Raw genomic sequence first — 13,800 nt, forward strand, 5'->3', positions numbered from 1 at the left:
TTCGGTATGCGACCCTCCTTCACTCATACTGACTTTGCCTACATCATCTAGTCTCCGGAGAACATCTCCGGGCGTTTATACAGGAGCTGGAAGAAAAAGATCTCCTTGAAGGAAGGGTGTCTTGGTCAAAGAGTTCACGGCTGTGCTATTTCAGCATGCCGCGTTTTTGCCGCGTGTAGACTTCAACCTGCCGGTCGGTCTTAGCGGGTAGGATCCTTGATCCGCAACCATGGAGCAATCCGAATTTGATATTACAGTGAAAGTACTTAAAGGTCAGTAATCGTCAATAAGTGTCATGATAGTGAATCTCATAGCGTAACTTTACAGTTAACAAACAATCTTACAAACTCATTGTCTGGTATCCACTTCGTCTTCAACCATATCGGGCAAAATATCGTGGTGTTTCCCATCCATAACTCTAGGAGAGTCATTGGATTGACTTTTGGCCGGATTGATCTATAAAAGCTTGGGACTTAGCGCTTCAAGAAACTCCGGCTTCGAGCAACATACACTTACATTGGTCAAGGGAATAGGGTCAGCGCACACCGACTCTTCGATATCATACCTTACACTCATCCCCGTACTTGTACCGTCCCGAGCCGAAAAGAAACTGAGACTATTACTATTTCCGATGGTGATGGTTCCTCTCGATCCCTCTTTGGTGCCACGTCCACCTTGTATTCGTACTCGGCTGTTGAACACGACAAGGAGGGAGTTTGAATAGACCTTGGCGAGAGCTAGGGCGGGAGTGATGTGGTAGTCTTGCGTTGGGAAGGCGAGGAAGAGAATTAGGTCGATGGTAGCAAATGCGGCTGTAGTGGTGATTATTATGGTTATGCTTCGGTGGGATAATTGGAACATACCAGTCAGGCTACCAGTCTCCATCGTGAGTCGTATGATACGCTTTATCAAATCCCGCGTTTCGTTGAAGACGTTATTGAACCGAGAAAGCTGTAGAATTCCAGATGAGACTCTTTTGAATTTTCTGTATCTCAATCTACTCACCACATAGGTCATGGCTATTGCTATCGTCAGATCGCATGCTGCACTTCCGCCCAGCCAAAACTATCCCCAGATATTGTGACTTAATAAATCACGTTTTGAAGTTGCTAAATTAAACTTACCAAAGCGGGAATAAAGCAAGGCTCTCGGATTTTAGAGAACGCGCCGACCGACTTTGCTATCACTCCGGTTGCGATGGCTCCGGATACTTGTGCTAGTCCCATCTAATGATCGACATGTGTGCGCAGTCGTGAGGCTCATCTACCAAATGAAACAAAAAAGAGATAAAATCCTCACGAATAAGATAAACCCAGCAATATATTTTGACTTTGACAACAAATGGATCCTATACGCGAAATACGCCTGCACGGTGAATGCCACTACGATCATTTTCAGCCGGTTTCTCTATGTATAGGTGTGGAGCACTCACCTATTCCATCCACAATACAACAATCAAACCAAATCAAATTCATCCTATCCAACGCACCGGGACTGCCAAACCCAAACACGAAGTCCTGGAATGCATCATATGTCACCATCACCGTTTGAATGCTCTCCACAATAAAAACCGAATAGACGAGACATTTGTGGCCGAATTTGTCATCTGGGAAGGCGATGTAATAGACATCTTTGTGGGTTGAAGGTGAGCGAAGTCTCCAATACTTTCATTGTGGATTACTGACATGTTTGGACTGTCAGGATGCCATAGAACGCGTAGTTTAGGAGGAATCCAAGAAGCTTCAGAATTAAAGCTTTTTAAGAATTTCGCGGGTGCCGATAGCCAGAGAAGCAGCGTACTAAAGGCCCAGTACTGTGGAATTGATTTTTGAAGGTCAGTACTGTTAAAGTGACTCAACAGAGTTAGTGTAGGGACGAACACGTTCGATATCGTTGGGGGGATTCCGAGTTGGTCTGCCATCTATGGCGGGATGAATGAAGGGAGTCAAGATGGCTTACGGAACTCACCTTGCCAGGCTTGATATACTTACTACATATATAATTATGATACAGAGACCCGAAAAGGATCTTCTTGACGTACATATTACGTGTCACGGGGTTCCTCAGCTCCAGGTATTGATATAACCTCCAATCGGGACGAACGGGCAAAGATAGAGCTATCATAGTGCGGTGTTCTTCGTGGATACATATGAGCTCCACCTCATGTCGTTCAGGAATCAGAAGCAACATGTGTCACTGACAACCAGTTCAACCATCCGGAAACCTAGGATCCGCCGCCGCCCAAGGCTCCTCATCAATGTGTCATCTGCAGGTGGAGCGGGCGTAAAAAAAGAACAGGACTTGGTCGTATCTCCGGACCTGTGTTTGGCTTAATGATCAAACAATGATATGGCTTGCAACTTCGTGTTCGCTTGATGGCCTGTCCTTCAACTATAAAAACAGGATTGACATGAGAAATTCTTGCCAGTGACCCGGTTTACTTGATATCGTTCTTTAATCCTGCGATCTACCACAATTCCCTTCGCGAACCAGCGAGAGACGGTGAGTTTGTATCAATCGATTAGGTTTCAACGGAAAGTCCAGTAATTTTGTGTATTTATCCCAGGTTTCAGAGGAGTTAGTAACAAGGAGCAACTAGTAATCCGGGTGACCATACCGTGGGTTGTCCGAACCCATCATTCTGGCAAAACTTATTTCCACAGATTTGGCTTGCATGGACGCGTTCCGCTCCAACGTCGTCTATTGTGGTCCGAGCTATATACGAGGGAGCTGTAGGTTGGGCTGAGGGCAAGCGTTAGCTTGACCAGGAACGCAGGAAGATCACGCTGCTGGGTGGGCGGGATTTTCCGACGATTATTTACTCTCTCGCAATAGTAGTTGTTTCTTTACTTGTTAATATGTTGTTGGCTGTGGAATTTCAAGACAAGAAATAATTTGATTGACTAGTTGTGAATCAACTGGGATGTAAACTATGTGGGTATTGGTGGTTTCTGTGCATTCAAGAAGAGGACAAGACGTAAAGTTTAGTGTCATGTGAGGTGGGTCGGTGGGTGTAAAAACGAGTGAAAAAGGTTCGAACGCTGAGCGAGCGTCGAACGTGGAGAACTGTGACAAGGCAGGAGCAAGGAGCTTAGTCACCACTCTCGCTCTGTTGGAACCTCGATGCCGACTCATGCTTCGACGGCATCTGCAGTACATGTATCCGGGGCTGATACTGATTATCAATCCCACCGGGAGTCGCTCCGCAAGTACAGGACTTACGTTGAATGTACATAGCGGAGCATTCGCCAGGTGAACAGTTCAACTTGAAATGTAACAAAAGGTAAAGCAAAGAGAAGGCGGCTAGTGTGATTACTGTCAGCAGAGGGGATGTTGATATCGCGAATAAAAACCAGTAGTATCGCATAATGGAAGAATAAATGAAAGTGCAGCCCATGAAGCAGTTAAAGAGACTGTGAGAGATGATTAAAGAATAGGTAAAACCGTGAAACGATAGGAGTATATATACACCGTAGTGGACTTATCGGTGTTTGGAGGATACTTCCTACATTTCGTCGTAGTAGGTAAGCGGTTGCCTCGCGTCGTAATTGTCATTAGTGACCTCGGTCAACGTATGGTCGACCACAGGTGGTGGGTATGGCTCGAAGTCGAGGGAGCCGTAGTCGACCACGGCCGAGCGACCATACACTGGCTCGAATCCGTGGGACTGAGGTAAGTGCAAGAGAGAATAGTCAACGACATCGGAATGTTCACTTTGGGGCAACCCGAAGTTATCGACCAGGTACGAGGAAACAGCGCCTGGGTCCGTGATGATATTCGCCTGATCGACGTCGAAGTCATTGAAAATGACCGGAGAGGGGGTAAATTGGTTGCGCATATGATCTTCGTCCAGCGAAAGAGTCGGGTAGGCAGGTTCTTCTTCCACTGCTTCCAAGTGAACGTTCTCGTTGAACTCGGGCACGGAACCCGTAAAAGTTGAAGGGCATTGGAGGGTAAATGAATAGTAAGAACCGGATGGCGTAGGAAATTGGGAAGGGGTGGCGCATTGGGGTAACGCAGTGAAGGATAATCCTTCCGGGACTTCGTTTGAATCCTGGGTCGCCTCTGGCATCCTGTGCTCTGTGGCAGATGTGGAAGGGACAATAGGCAAGGCTACAAGATCGTGAGGGGCCGTGGCGACGATCGGAAGAGTCGAGGAGGACGCAGCTGGAGAAACCAGATCACGCTTCGCTCCTCGCTGAGAGTCCGAAGCACTGGAGCTCGTTGCATTCTTGGGAAGATGAGCAGTCTCGTCGTCCTCCTCTCCAACAACGTCAGCTTCCTCCACGACCTGGCGCGCCTTCTTGTTCCCCTTTCTGGTACGCTTCGAATTCGAAAGCCCCTCAACCGGCTTTCGGGGTTGATACTTATAACCAGGATGTCGTATCGCATGTTCAAGGGAAGTCTTCTCGCCTAATCGCTCCCAATATAGTCTGTCCTGGGCAGACAACGCTCTCCAGCGCGTTGCAATGATTCTGGAGATCTGAGGTGCTTGCATCCCTTCAAATTCGAGGGCCTTGCAGGTATGAGACCGATAAAGTACCCATGGGTTGGGCGGGCGTTTGACATGCTGGTTATTTTTGGAGGAGGAACATTCCGTATCATTAACTGGGACTTCGGCACGAGCTTTCTTGGACTTGCGTTGTGCCATTTTCAAAAGATGGAAAGAGTGCAAGTGTAGAAGTGGGTAGGCTGAAGTAGATGTTTGACCGTCGAGGTTGAGTTCAAGTGTATTTGTGGCCCAGGACACGCCAGGATTTTAAAGGACCGCCAAACACAATCCATGGCTGCTTTCTTCGCCCAAAAAGGAAGGTACGAACGAAAAGGGTGGCAGAGGCAACGTGATTTCGTCACGTTAGTGACAAGACGCGGCTGCATGTGACGCCGGTCTTGCCGTTCACCGGCACCAACCATCTATCATTTGTTATCTCTCGCGCACTCGCCGTCGTTCGGTCTAAATTATCTACGGCGGCAAGTGTGTCGAGGCGAGGCCTCGCGACTTTGAGGGAAGCAAATCATTGGATTGTAAGCCAGTCAATACAGGCCAGGAATTAACCTAAACCTGACCCTCTGCCTCCATATCTCCCACTCTTTCCCAAACTGTTTGCGCATCAACTCGTCTTCCTCTCCAACCCTCATCGTCACGAGGAACAGCTCACCGCCCAACGCAAAGAACCAAAAGGCGATTAGCGCTCTCGCCACCGAAAGGTTCAAAATACCGCTCCCTCGGACCCAAGAACCAGGCAGAAGCACGTGATAGCTCAATAACCCGAAATAACATATCCAAACCGCACTGTAGGAAGGATGTCGAACGAACCCGTAAGGACCACTGGTGATGAGACCCGGGTTTTTCGTTGGACCTAATTCCCAGCTGAATTTCCCTCGGAACATCTGATAGCATGATACACGGAGCAAACCTCCGAATATCGCCGTGGCGAGCGCGAGAAGTGAGAGGATGGGCGCGGGATATGAATCATATGATACGGTAACAACATATTTGGTGGCGACAGTGGGGGAAATATGACGTGCGAGTTCTTGGAAGGCAGGGTATTGGGAACATAGGACTGAGAGGCAGTCGCATGCCGCTGCTATGTAGTAGGCCATCTGTGAGGTACCTTCGTTAACAAATTGACTTTTCTATCGAAATCGAATACATTGCTCACCTTCAACAGAGGTAGAACGTATACACCCGCCCAAACGATTAGCCATTCTCGTTTTCGAGGAAACGGCGCATCCCAACGGGGAATTGATTTCAATATTGGATTTGCCTTGGTATCTCCATGCTTTGGACTGAACGTCGAACCGTATGCGAAAGCGCTGAGAACGACGAGGAGAAGTCTTATGTATGACTGATAGGGAACAATGTGGAGCATGGTAGGGAGACAAATGCGCGTTCGCCTCTTGCGTATCTCCTTTATAACGAAAATCAGCCGAAGAATAGAAAAGAAAGAGGAGAGACATCAGATGATTCTCACCTCAACAGTCAGCAGCCGCGATCGCATCGCAGGGGTAAGTGATAAAGTATATAATATTAAGGTATTGCGAATGCCGCCGCAGAATGAATGGGAGTTGAGGCCCATGATATGTATTAGTTTGGACCAAGGTTGTCTCTAATCCAAAAAGGACCGAATTCGGTTCCTGGAGGAGCCAGAACCATAAACGCCTAGACGCAACATACTAAACCCATTTCGCTGACCTCATACCCCAACCACTCTTCCTGCCTTTATCGAACTGTATTATACCACCTGGGTCTACGATTTATACCCCCGTTACACGGTTGTGATGCGCGAAATTGGTATACGTGGTCAGAAAGGTCGCGTGAGCTTCTTCCCGAAAGTATGAAGGACAGATAGGGAGAAAGCTTGAGGTTATGGTTTGGCGTACGTAGCGTTGCAGGTACATCGCGCTCGTGGCTAAAGCGAAGGTTATGGTGATTTGTGCCTGCCAAGGCTACTGAACGTTGAAGGTGGTGGAGAGGAATTGTACCTCGGAAACGCCAGAGGTTAGCCACTCCGCGGTAGCGAATGGATTTCAATGTACATCGGTAGCTCCCATAAGATGCGTCAGGCGGGGAGATGTTCGAGTGAGGTCCAGATGGACTCCAGATGGATAGGGATAGACAGCATCCCTGATCGATATCTTCAAGAAGCAGGATCAAATCCGCCGTAATGACCGAGGCAGCCTCACACGCAGGGAGGAAAGGATGGAGATGGGCCATTGTGGCAGAACTATTCGCGGACTGTTGAAGGGTACTGAGGCCGAAGAAGAGTACGTTTGGGTGTCATCAAGGCGAACGGAGGCGATGAATGTGGTTGACAACGCCATTCTGAGGTCTGGTAGATGCGCGGTACCCTATCCGTACTGCTATGGCGATGACCACAGCCTGTCCGAATTGAGGTACCTCGAGTTCGAGAGGACGGCGAGCCGGCTCGAGGACCTTCACTAAAGGGGGAGCTATTGAAGAAGGTAGAACGGGGAGTGGTTGACTGTAAGAAATAGGTGCAAGACACCTATCTCACAAGTTGGCGTCGTCGTTGGAAGTGGATTGATGGAGGATAGTAGACGTGCAGTGGTAGAATTCTTGAAACTGTTGAGATAATGGCAAGCCCGGGCAGGGGTTTATGAATTTAGAGGATTTTGCAATGGCTAGTACACAGAGTGAAGGAATCTATCCCCCACCCATATCCAGTTCAACGATTGCGAGGGTAGGACCGTGATTCGTTGCCAACAAAGGTGGTTTCGTCAAGGACGAAGGAAGGCGCTGGTTATATGAGCCAAATCACAAGTGATGGAATCCCGCACAATGGTCGAAGATGGAGGTCTGTTGGCTAGCTTGCGCGGCGGCAGTTGATCCAAACGAGGGAGTCGGCGGCGGCGTCCACCATGAGGCTGAAACCCTCCCTTTTGTGTACTGCCCCATCAAACTCCTAGAAGGTCGCAGTCAACAAAGGAATCTCGGTGAGATTCGGTTTTCAACTCACCTCGACGGCCCAGCATCCTGACCTTTCCCAAAGGTGGATGCCCTTGAAAAGCACAAGCTATCCATTTCCCAGCCAGTGATGGCCACAAGTAGCCATACTGGAGTGTCTGAATCGTCAAAGCGCACGTATCGCACAGCTCCATTCTACCGCTACGCGTACTCTTGAGCTGGGGAACACAAAATGTCATTCGACGAAACCCAACGAAGCTCTCGAAGGTGAGTGGTACATTCGGCGCCGAAGGGTACAGGATAGGAATTTTTCTTCCAGTAGTCAAAGGTGGTTGATTCGAGTTTGTCTGAAATTTTTGTTGTGAACTGCAATGTAATCTGCCCGGCAAAAGTCAGAAATGGAAAGGACACAAGAAATTGAAGGTACCATCTATAGATTTCTCCAGACATAGGCTTTATTTTCCTACGCTGGTACAGTCAACAACATCTTAACGATGGAAGTTTGCGACGGAAGAAGACGGAGGACGGGGAGTGTGACAGAAATCTTTCAAAGTCACACGAACGTCACCCAGCGCTGCTTGCCTCCGACCATCTGGTCGTTGTTATTCGTTCACATGCCGAGAGTAACGCAAGATAATATCCAACCTGGCAGATAAATCTCGATAAATCCCAACAATCGCTGTCAATCGATTTATTTTCTAACGTGGTCGACCAGCTGGCTGAGGTTCGGTCTCAGGATCTAACAACCCGAAAGCGACTTTCTCCAAGCAGTTTAAGAATCGCATGATGTACTTCTCGACGTCAGTACATCTGTGTCGATATACACTCGTGTGCCTTACATTTTCTCCGACACGAAGCTCTACCTTGAACATGAACTGGCGATCTTTATTCAAAACGGGGCAAGATCAAATATTATTGTTCGCGTCCACCAATGCTGTGCGCTAAGTATAGCCTGGTTGTTTCTTTCTCGTTCCACTACCGAAATCCCCTTGTTATCCGGCTGCTTGATCACACATTAATGTCCGCGCCTACCCCCAGACATGCCCATCTCCATATAAAATGCTGTGCGCTATACCTGGTTGCCTGTTCCCTTGTTCACCACCGAAATCTCCTTCCTATCCGGATGCTTGACTCCATCACCGCCCGTCGTTAGTATATCAAACCCTTCTTTCACATCTTATCCTCTATCGACTCGATGTCCTCCATTAAAGCAATCCACGACAAGCAGCTGGTACCTTCACAGGTCGCAACCTCCGTCTTCAGGGCATGGAAACACTTCCAACAGATGATCGTGATCCAGCGTCGCAGAAAAGCAAGCCACTTCTTCCGCACTCGATTCCTCTTCACACGATCGGACCGGAAGCCGATGTTCCCTGTAGTAATTTCGTTACAGAGGCTGGTGCTTACTCGGCTTTTACACTCGACATTTATGGTTGCCACCGGATTTATATCGTTATTTGAGCGATATCTGACACTATTGCTTTGGATCTGGGCCATGATCACGTCCCCCTGTTCACTGTTCTTGAGAATCCCCGGATATATTTACCGTGGAATGAGGTTCAGCGGACATCCCCTCCTAAAGGACCTGTGCAATGATATGACTTACGGTGGATTCGAGCTAATGACGCTTGCTTGTCAGTGTAACCCTCTACTTTAATCCGAACAGATCTTGATATTCTTTTCTAATTAGCACTACACCTCCGATTTGATGACATAGCAATTCAGGCACTTAGCCTCAGCTGCGCACTTGAACTGATATTCACCACCACCCATGCACAATACTTCCCGAATGCGAAGGAGACTGTCAAGCGGGTATGAAGTCTGCCAAAATCCGCGCCCCAAAGACGCTCGAGTTTACATCACCATAAGCCTTGTCGCCTGGTCAATGGTTCCGGAACCTTGGTTTGGCTTGCAGCGGGATGCATGGCGGATCTATGCAAAACCGACCAAAGCACGTATCGAACATATCGTATTTTATCCATTAATTTCAGACGTCGCCACAGTCATTTATCGATTCGGAATTAGGCTACCAACAATTACTTAATGGTCTCAACATTCTCTCCTTGTAATTTATTCGGACAATCATCCAAAGCATCAGTCATCGTGTACCCACGGAGCCATATATTTGTCTGCACAAGTCGGACTTTACATCGTTTTGTAATAGTACTATTCGCGAACACGAAGTTATATCCCTACCTCTCGACAAAGTACAAACATTCAGTAGGTACGATTATTTGAACACTTCAGCAGACGCAAATCACTAGTACTGTCATTCGATAATGACCGATCTCGCCATTCACGGTCGCCTTTCGACCTGCCTTCAAGCTCCCTCTTGTCCTTGGTTTTCAGGTTTGTGCACGTTCGAAGCGAACCAGGTCTCGATGTCCTCAATAGTGAGGTCTTCCATCACGTCCCCATTCCGGTAACCCTGAGAAGTCACTTCTCGTATGCTAAGAACTACACGGCTGACGACGATGGAGTGGAGGACGCGTTCAGGGCTACGAGATAGAATCAATGTCCGGAACGAGCGCTGTGGGTGTGGACATACTGACATTGAGACCACCGTCACGAGTCTAGACTGATGAACACGGAGAGGAGAATTAAATGGATAACTCTTGATAAGTAAAGCGAGTCACCTGCAGTTGGACAATCATCACGAGGTTGATCCCCGACACCACTGTTCACAGTAATGAGTTTTTAATTCTGGTAACCTCTCAGAGAAACGTAAGCCGCACTGAGTATTAACGCGTAGTATATGAGGCCTAAATACGGCGAAAATTCATTTAAGCATGGTAATCCATAACGTGTAATTTTAACTCACCATTCTGGTAAAGAACCTTCATGAGGTTCGATCTACCACCTCCCCTATCTGGTAGTACATAAGTGACTCAAAGAGGGACAGAACAGCTGCGAGCTTCTCACAGGCTTTATAGCCAGGGATAGCCATCAGGACGAAACAAACTTCAAAGAGCTTCAGCGCCTCCTTAGACCTTCCGGAGAGGTAGTCACGAACCGGTGTTACCGACCATCAACGCGATCCAACATACGTAAATATCTTTGTTGTTCGTCGTACAGAAACATCCTTCCAGATGTAACGCGCTGGACATATGAACTTCAAGGCCTATTGAATGTGTCCTGTGAGTGTGACTGTGTGACTTCGAAGGAAATGTTCCCCTAGAAAAAACTGACATTGGAATCCTCTTAAAAATTTGACCAAGAAGAATAGTCCAGGGGCTAATAATGACGCCACCAACATAAGCAACACAACCAGAACAGAAGGTTTATTCAACCAAACTGCCCATATCCGCATCACGAGGATCCCTATTAATTGCGGCGTAAGAAGGATAATGTCGGAGTAGGACGAATGGACGCACATTCCGAAAGGCCCATTCCTATTCCCATACTCACTACACACATCCAGATTAGTATGAAACCACCTCAAAGAAACCGTTGGAAAGCCTTACATGCTCTCAACTTGTACGCGACCATACATGATTTCGCGTTGGACGGGCCCTGAATGTCTGTTTCGTCATCGTAGAATGAGATTGTGTAAAACAGTCGCGTTGGTAGACCGACCATAGGCATTCAAGATGACCTGTTCCAACAACGGTTGATATCTCTGGGCAAGGTAAATTAAGTTGAGCACTACAGATGCTGATTTGAGAGGCCATTTTCGAGGATTGAGGGCTGTCCATATGTATTTGAGTTCGACATCTAGATTGATAAGAATGTCGTAGGCGATAAGTGCTCCTGCAGCAACTAAACGCGTAATTCATGAAGGTACGACGTTACCGAGGGAAAAGCACGGGATTTGAGGGTATCGTACCTTGAGCAAACTGCCCAAACTAAAATTGAGTGGGAAATCGGTGAGGTTATGGAGAGAGCTTACGCGAACGACCAATGTATCTCGAACCGTCTCCAACATGTACTCGTTCGGGGGTATGTCGACCATTGGGGTTTTTGGAATCAAGGCGGAACACCTCCAATAACAAGGTTACTGGACAGGCCTTTTAAGACACACTGCCAACGAACATTTGACAACAATCATGGAGGTAATAATGGAACGAAAAAAAAGAGATCCGAACTTGAAGTTCGAAGTTAGTCATGGCGGAGTGATCAACTTGAGGGCAGATTGATAGGTAGGCCTCTGCCGCATCCCCTGATTGACTATACACGTCGGCAGTTTCACGTCGGCCATTCAGACCTGGAGATCTTTAGAATTCAGCATCCTGTCGTATTTGGCTCCGAACAACAACACCTGATCTTGGTGATGGGAGGAGCTTTCCATTGAAAACTTAAGTAATGATACCTTTCAAGTTTACCGCCGTTCACCGACGTGTTTCGGAGTTCAGAGTCAATGAGCCACTGAAGTGATTCTTCTGATGTCGGTGAGTCACTCTATTCAGCAACCACCGAAACCAAACAAAACACGAGGAACCCCTCACGTGGAGCTTTCAACTGCGCTGGTCAACATTTCAACTGGCACTTGTCCCGAGTAAGATTGATGTAATCACCTCAGCTACCGAGGACAACAAGAATTGTAGTCGTACTGGGGTAAATTGAGACGACTCACGTACACCAAGCAGGTGCAGGAAATCATCGGATGTGGATTTTTTTCTCCGAGAATTGTTGAAGTCAGGGATTGAGTAGGAGTCTACAAAAAGTTGTAAAAAGAAGAAATATGTGGAATGAGGAAAAGAATCACCAGTTTATCGAGAATGACTGGTGTCGTCGTCGCTGTCGCCTTTCAGTGTTCCCTCAAGCTCCCTATTTCCTTGGTTCTCAGGTTCATTGTCGGAGCGCAACATATACGAAGCGAACCAGACCGGGCCGGTGTCAGTAGTGGGCGCTTCCGTCGTCGCTCCGTCCAACGCACTGCCATTCTGAAGATAACCCCGAGGAGCCATTCTTCGTATGCGAAGAACTACATGGCTGGCGATAATGGAGTGAAGTACCCGTTCAAGGCTGCATAACAGAACCAATATTCAACGGATCCGAGCTCCACGATGTGTGAATACTTACAGAGAGATCATGACTACGAAACTAGACTGATGAACATGGAGGAGGGGATTAGACACACGGTATAACTCTCGATAAGTCAAGGGACTCACCCGCATTTCGAGAATGATCACAACATTGATCAAAGACACCACTGCTCATAGTACTGAGTTTCAGCCACCCCCCGGACGAAAAGAACCCACTTAAGATTGATGCATAGTAGATGAGGCCTAAATATGGTGCGAATTTAGCATTGCAGTCGACCGCGTTGTGTTTTTCCACTCACCATCCTGGTAAACGGCCTTCACGAGGTTTGATCTACCACCTCCCCGATCTGGTGGTAGTATGGTACATGAGCTCACACAAATGACTCAGGCAGCGATGCGAGCTCCCTACAGGCATTGAATCCAGGTATAGCCAGCAGTATAAAACAGACTTTAAAGAGCTTCAGCCTCCTTAAACCTTGCGGAAAGGTAACAACAAACTGGTATTAAGGACCATCAACATGATCCAATACACGTAAAGATCTTTGTTCTCCATCCAATAAAAACATCCTCGAAGTTGTACCGTGCTGGGAATATGGAGATCGGGACCTAATGTATCCTGGGATGTGAGCTGGCTTCGCAAGAAGTATTATACATGGAAGGAACCGAGACTGAACTCCTCCTACAAACCGCAAAAAGAAGAGCACCGCAGGAACCGAGCATGCCAGTTTCAAGGCGACCAACGTAACCATAATGGAAGATTTATTCAGCCAGACAGCCGATATCCGCATGATGAGGATGACTATAAGTCGGGACGTCAGAAAAAAAGTGGTTAGAGTAAGGTGAATGGACGTACATTCCGAAAGGTGAATCCCGACCATCGTACCCCCTACACGCGTCCCAACGATTAACATGAATCCACCTCAAAAGAACTTTCCAAAAGCCATACATGCACTCATCTTATAAGTGACCACACATGATTTGTCGGACGGTCCCAGCATATCTTTTTTCATCGCAGAATGAGTAAAATTGCAGAAAGGAGTTTGAATGTCGGTAAACTGACAATACGTATCCAAAATCATCCGATCCCGCAATGGTAGATACCTTTGCACAAGGTATATCAAGTTGAACACCACGGGTCCTCTTTGAATTGGCCGTTTTTGAAGATTGAGGGCTGCCCATACGTACTTGAGTTCGGCATCTAAATTGAGAAGAACGTCGTAGGTGAAAACTGTTCCTGCAGCGACTAAATGCGTGGTTCGTGACTCGTGAGTTGCCACAGGAAGGACACGAGATTTAAGTTGTACCTTGGGTGAACTGTCAAGCAGAGCGTGTCAGAGCGTGTCAGTAAGAATCTGTTTAAATCCTGGAGCCTGAACTCACGCGAAC

General features: G+C 47.5%; 7 protein-coding genes across 7 annotated transcripts; 1 reads left to right on the forward strand and 6 right to left on the reverse strand.

Annotated features, from left to right (window-relative positions):
- Nucleotides 1-348: 348 nt before the first annotated feature.
- On the reverse strand, nt 349-1,541 carry E1B28_010671 (uncharacterized protein; the record flags this gene model as incomplete). The annotated part of the gene is made up of 7 exons (XM_043155648.1): nt 349-456; nt 517-812; nt 864-951; nt 1,006-1,065; nt 1,125-1,226; nt 1,300-1,382; nt 1,433-1,541. 7 exons carry the CDS (start codon nt 1,539-1,541, stop codon nt 349-351), a joined length of 846 nt encoding a protein of 281 aa, XP_043008120.1.
- A 1,964-nt stretch (nt 1,542-3,505) lies between these two features.
- E1B28_010672 (uncharacterized protein) lies at nt 3,506-4,651 on the reverse strand (the record flags this gene model as incomplete). The annotated part of the gene is made up of 1 exon (XM_043155649.1): nt 3,506-4,651. The coding sequence occupies one exon, from the start codon at nt 4,649-4,651 to the stop codon at nt 3,506-3,508; it is 1,146 nt and encodes a 381-aa protein (XP_043008121.1).
- A 383-nt stretch (nt 4,652-5,034) lies between these two features.
- On the reverse strand, nt 5,035-6,080 carry E1B28_010673 (uncharacterized protein; the record flags this gene model as incomplete). The annotated part of the gene is made up of 3 exons (XM_043155650.1): nt 5,035-5,604; nt 5,664-5,912; nt 5,976-6,080. The coding sequence occupies 3 exons, from the start codon at nt 6,078-6,080 to the stop codon at nt 5,035-5,037; spliced, it is 924 nt and encodes a 307-aa protein (XP_043008122.1).
- A 2,308-nt stretch (nt 6,081-8,388) lies between these two features.
- Nucleotides 8,389-9,607, forward strand: E1B28_010674 (uncharacterized protein). Its single transcript, XM_043160783.1, has 2 exons — nt 8,389-9,063; nt 9,120-9,607. The coding sequence occupies exons 1-2, from the start codon at nt 8,625-8,627 to the stop codon at nt 9,245-9,247; spliced, it is 567 nt and encodes a 188-aa protein (XP_043008123.1). The 5' UTR covers nt 8,389-8,624; the 3' UTR covers nt 9,248-9,607.
- Nucleotides 9,608-9,749: 142 nt separating this feature from the next.
- Nucleotides 9,750-9,983, reverse strand: E1B28_010675 (uncharacterized protein; the record flags this gene model as incomplete). Its single annotated transcript, XM_043155651.1, is given in 2 exon segments — nt 9,750-9,959; nt 9,978-9,983. 2 exon segments carry the CDS (start codon nt 9,981-9,983, stop codon nt 9,750-9,752), a joined length of 216 nt encoding a protein of 71 aa, XP_043008124.1.
- A 727-nt stretch (nt 9,984-10,710) lies between these two features.
- E1B28_010676 (uncharacterized protein) lies at nt 10,711-11,381 on the reverse strand (the record flags this gene model as incomplete). Its single annotated transcript, XM_043155652.1, has 6 exons — nt 10,711-10,750; nt 10,804-10,836; nt 10,894-10,942; nt 11,006-11,188; nt 11,256-11,265; nt 11,319-11,381. 6 exons carry the CDS (start codon nt 11,379-11,381, stop codon nt 10,711-10,713), a joined length of 378 nt encoding a protein of 125 aa, XP_043008125.1.
- Nucleotides 11,382-12,138: 757 nt separating this feature from the next.
- Nucleotides 12,139-12,546, reverse strand: E1B28_010677 (uncharacterized protein; the record flags this gene model as incomplete). The annotated part of the gene is made up of 3 exons (XM_043155653.1): nt 12,139-12,394; nt 12,452-12,477; nt 12,541-12,546. 3 exons carry the CDS (start codon nt 12,544-12,546, stop codon nt 12,139-12,141), a joined length of 288 nt encoding a protein of 95 aa, XP_043008126.1.
- Between the last annotated feature and the right edge of the window lie 1,254 nt (nt 12,547-13,800).

Source organism: Marasmius oreades, chromosome 6 (genome assembly GCF_018924745.1).
Source record: "Marasmius oreades isolate 03SP1 chromosome 6, whole genome shotgun sequence".
In the NCBI taxonomy this organism is placed as follows: Eukaryota; Fungi; Basidiomycota; class Agaricomycetes; order Agaricales; family Marasmiaceae; genus Marasmius; species Marasmius oreades.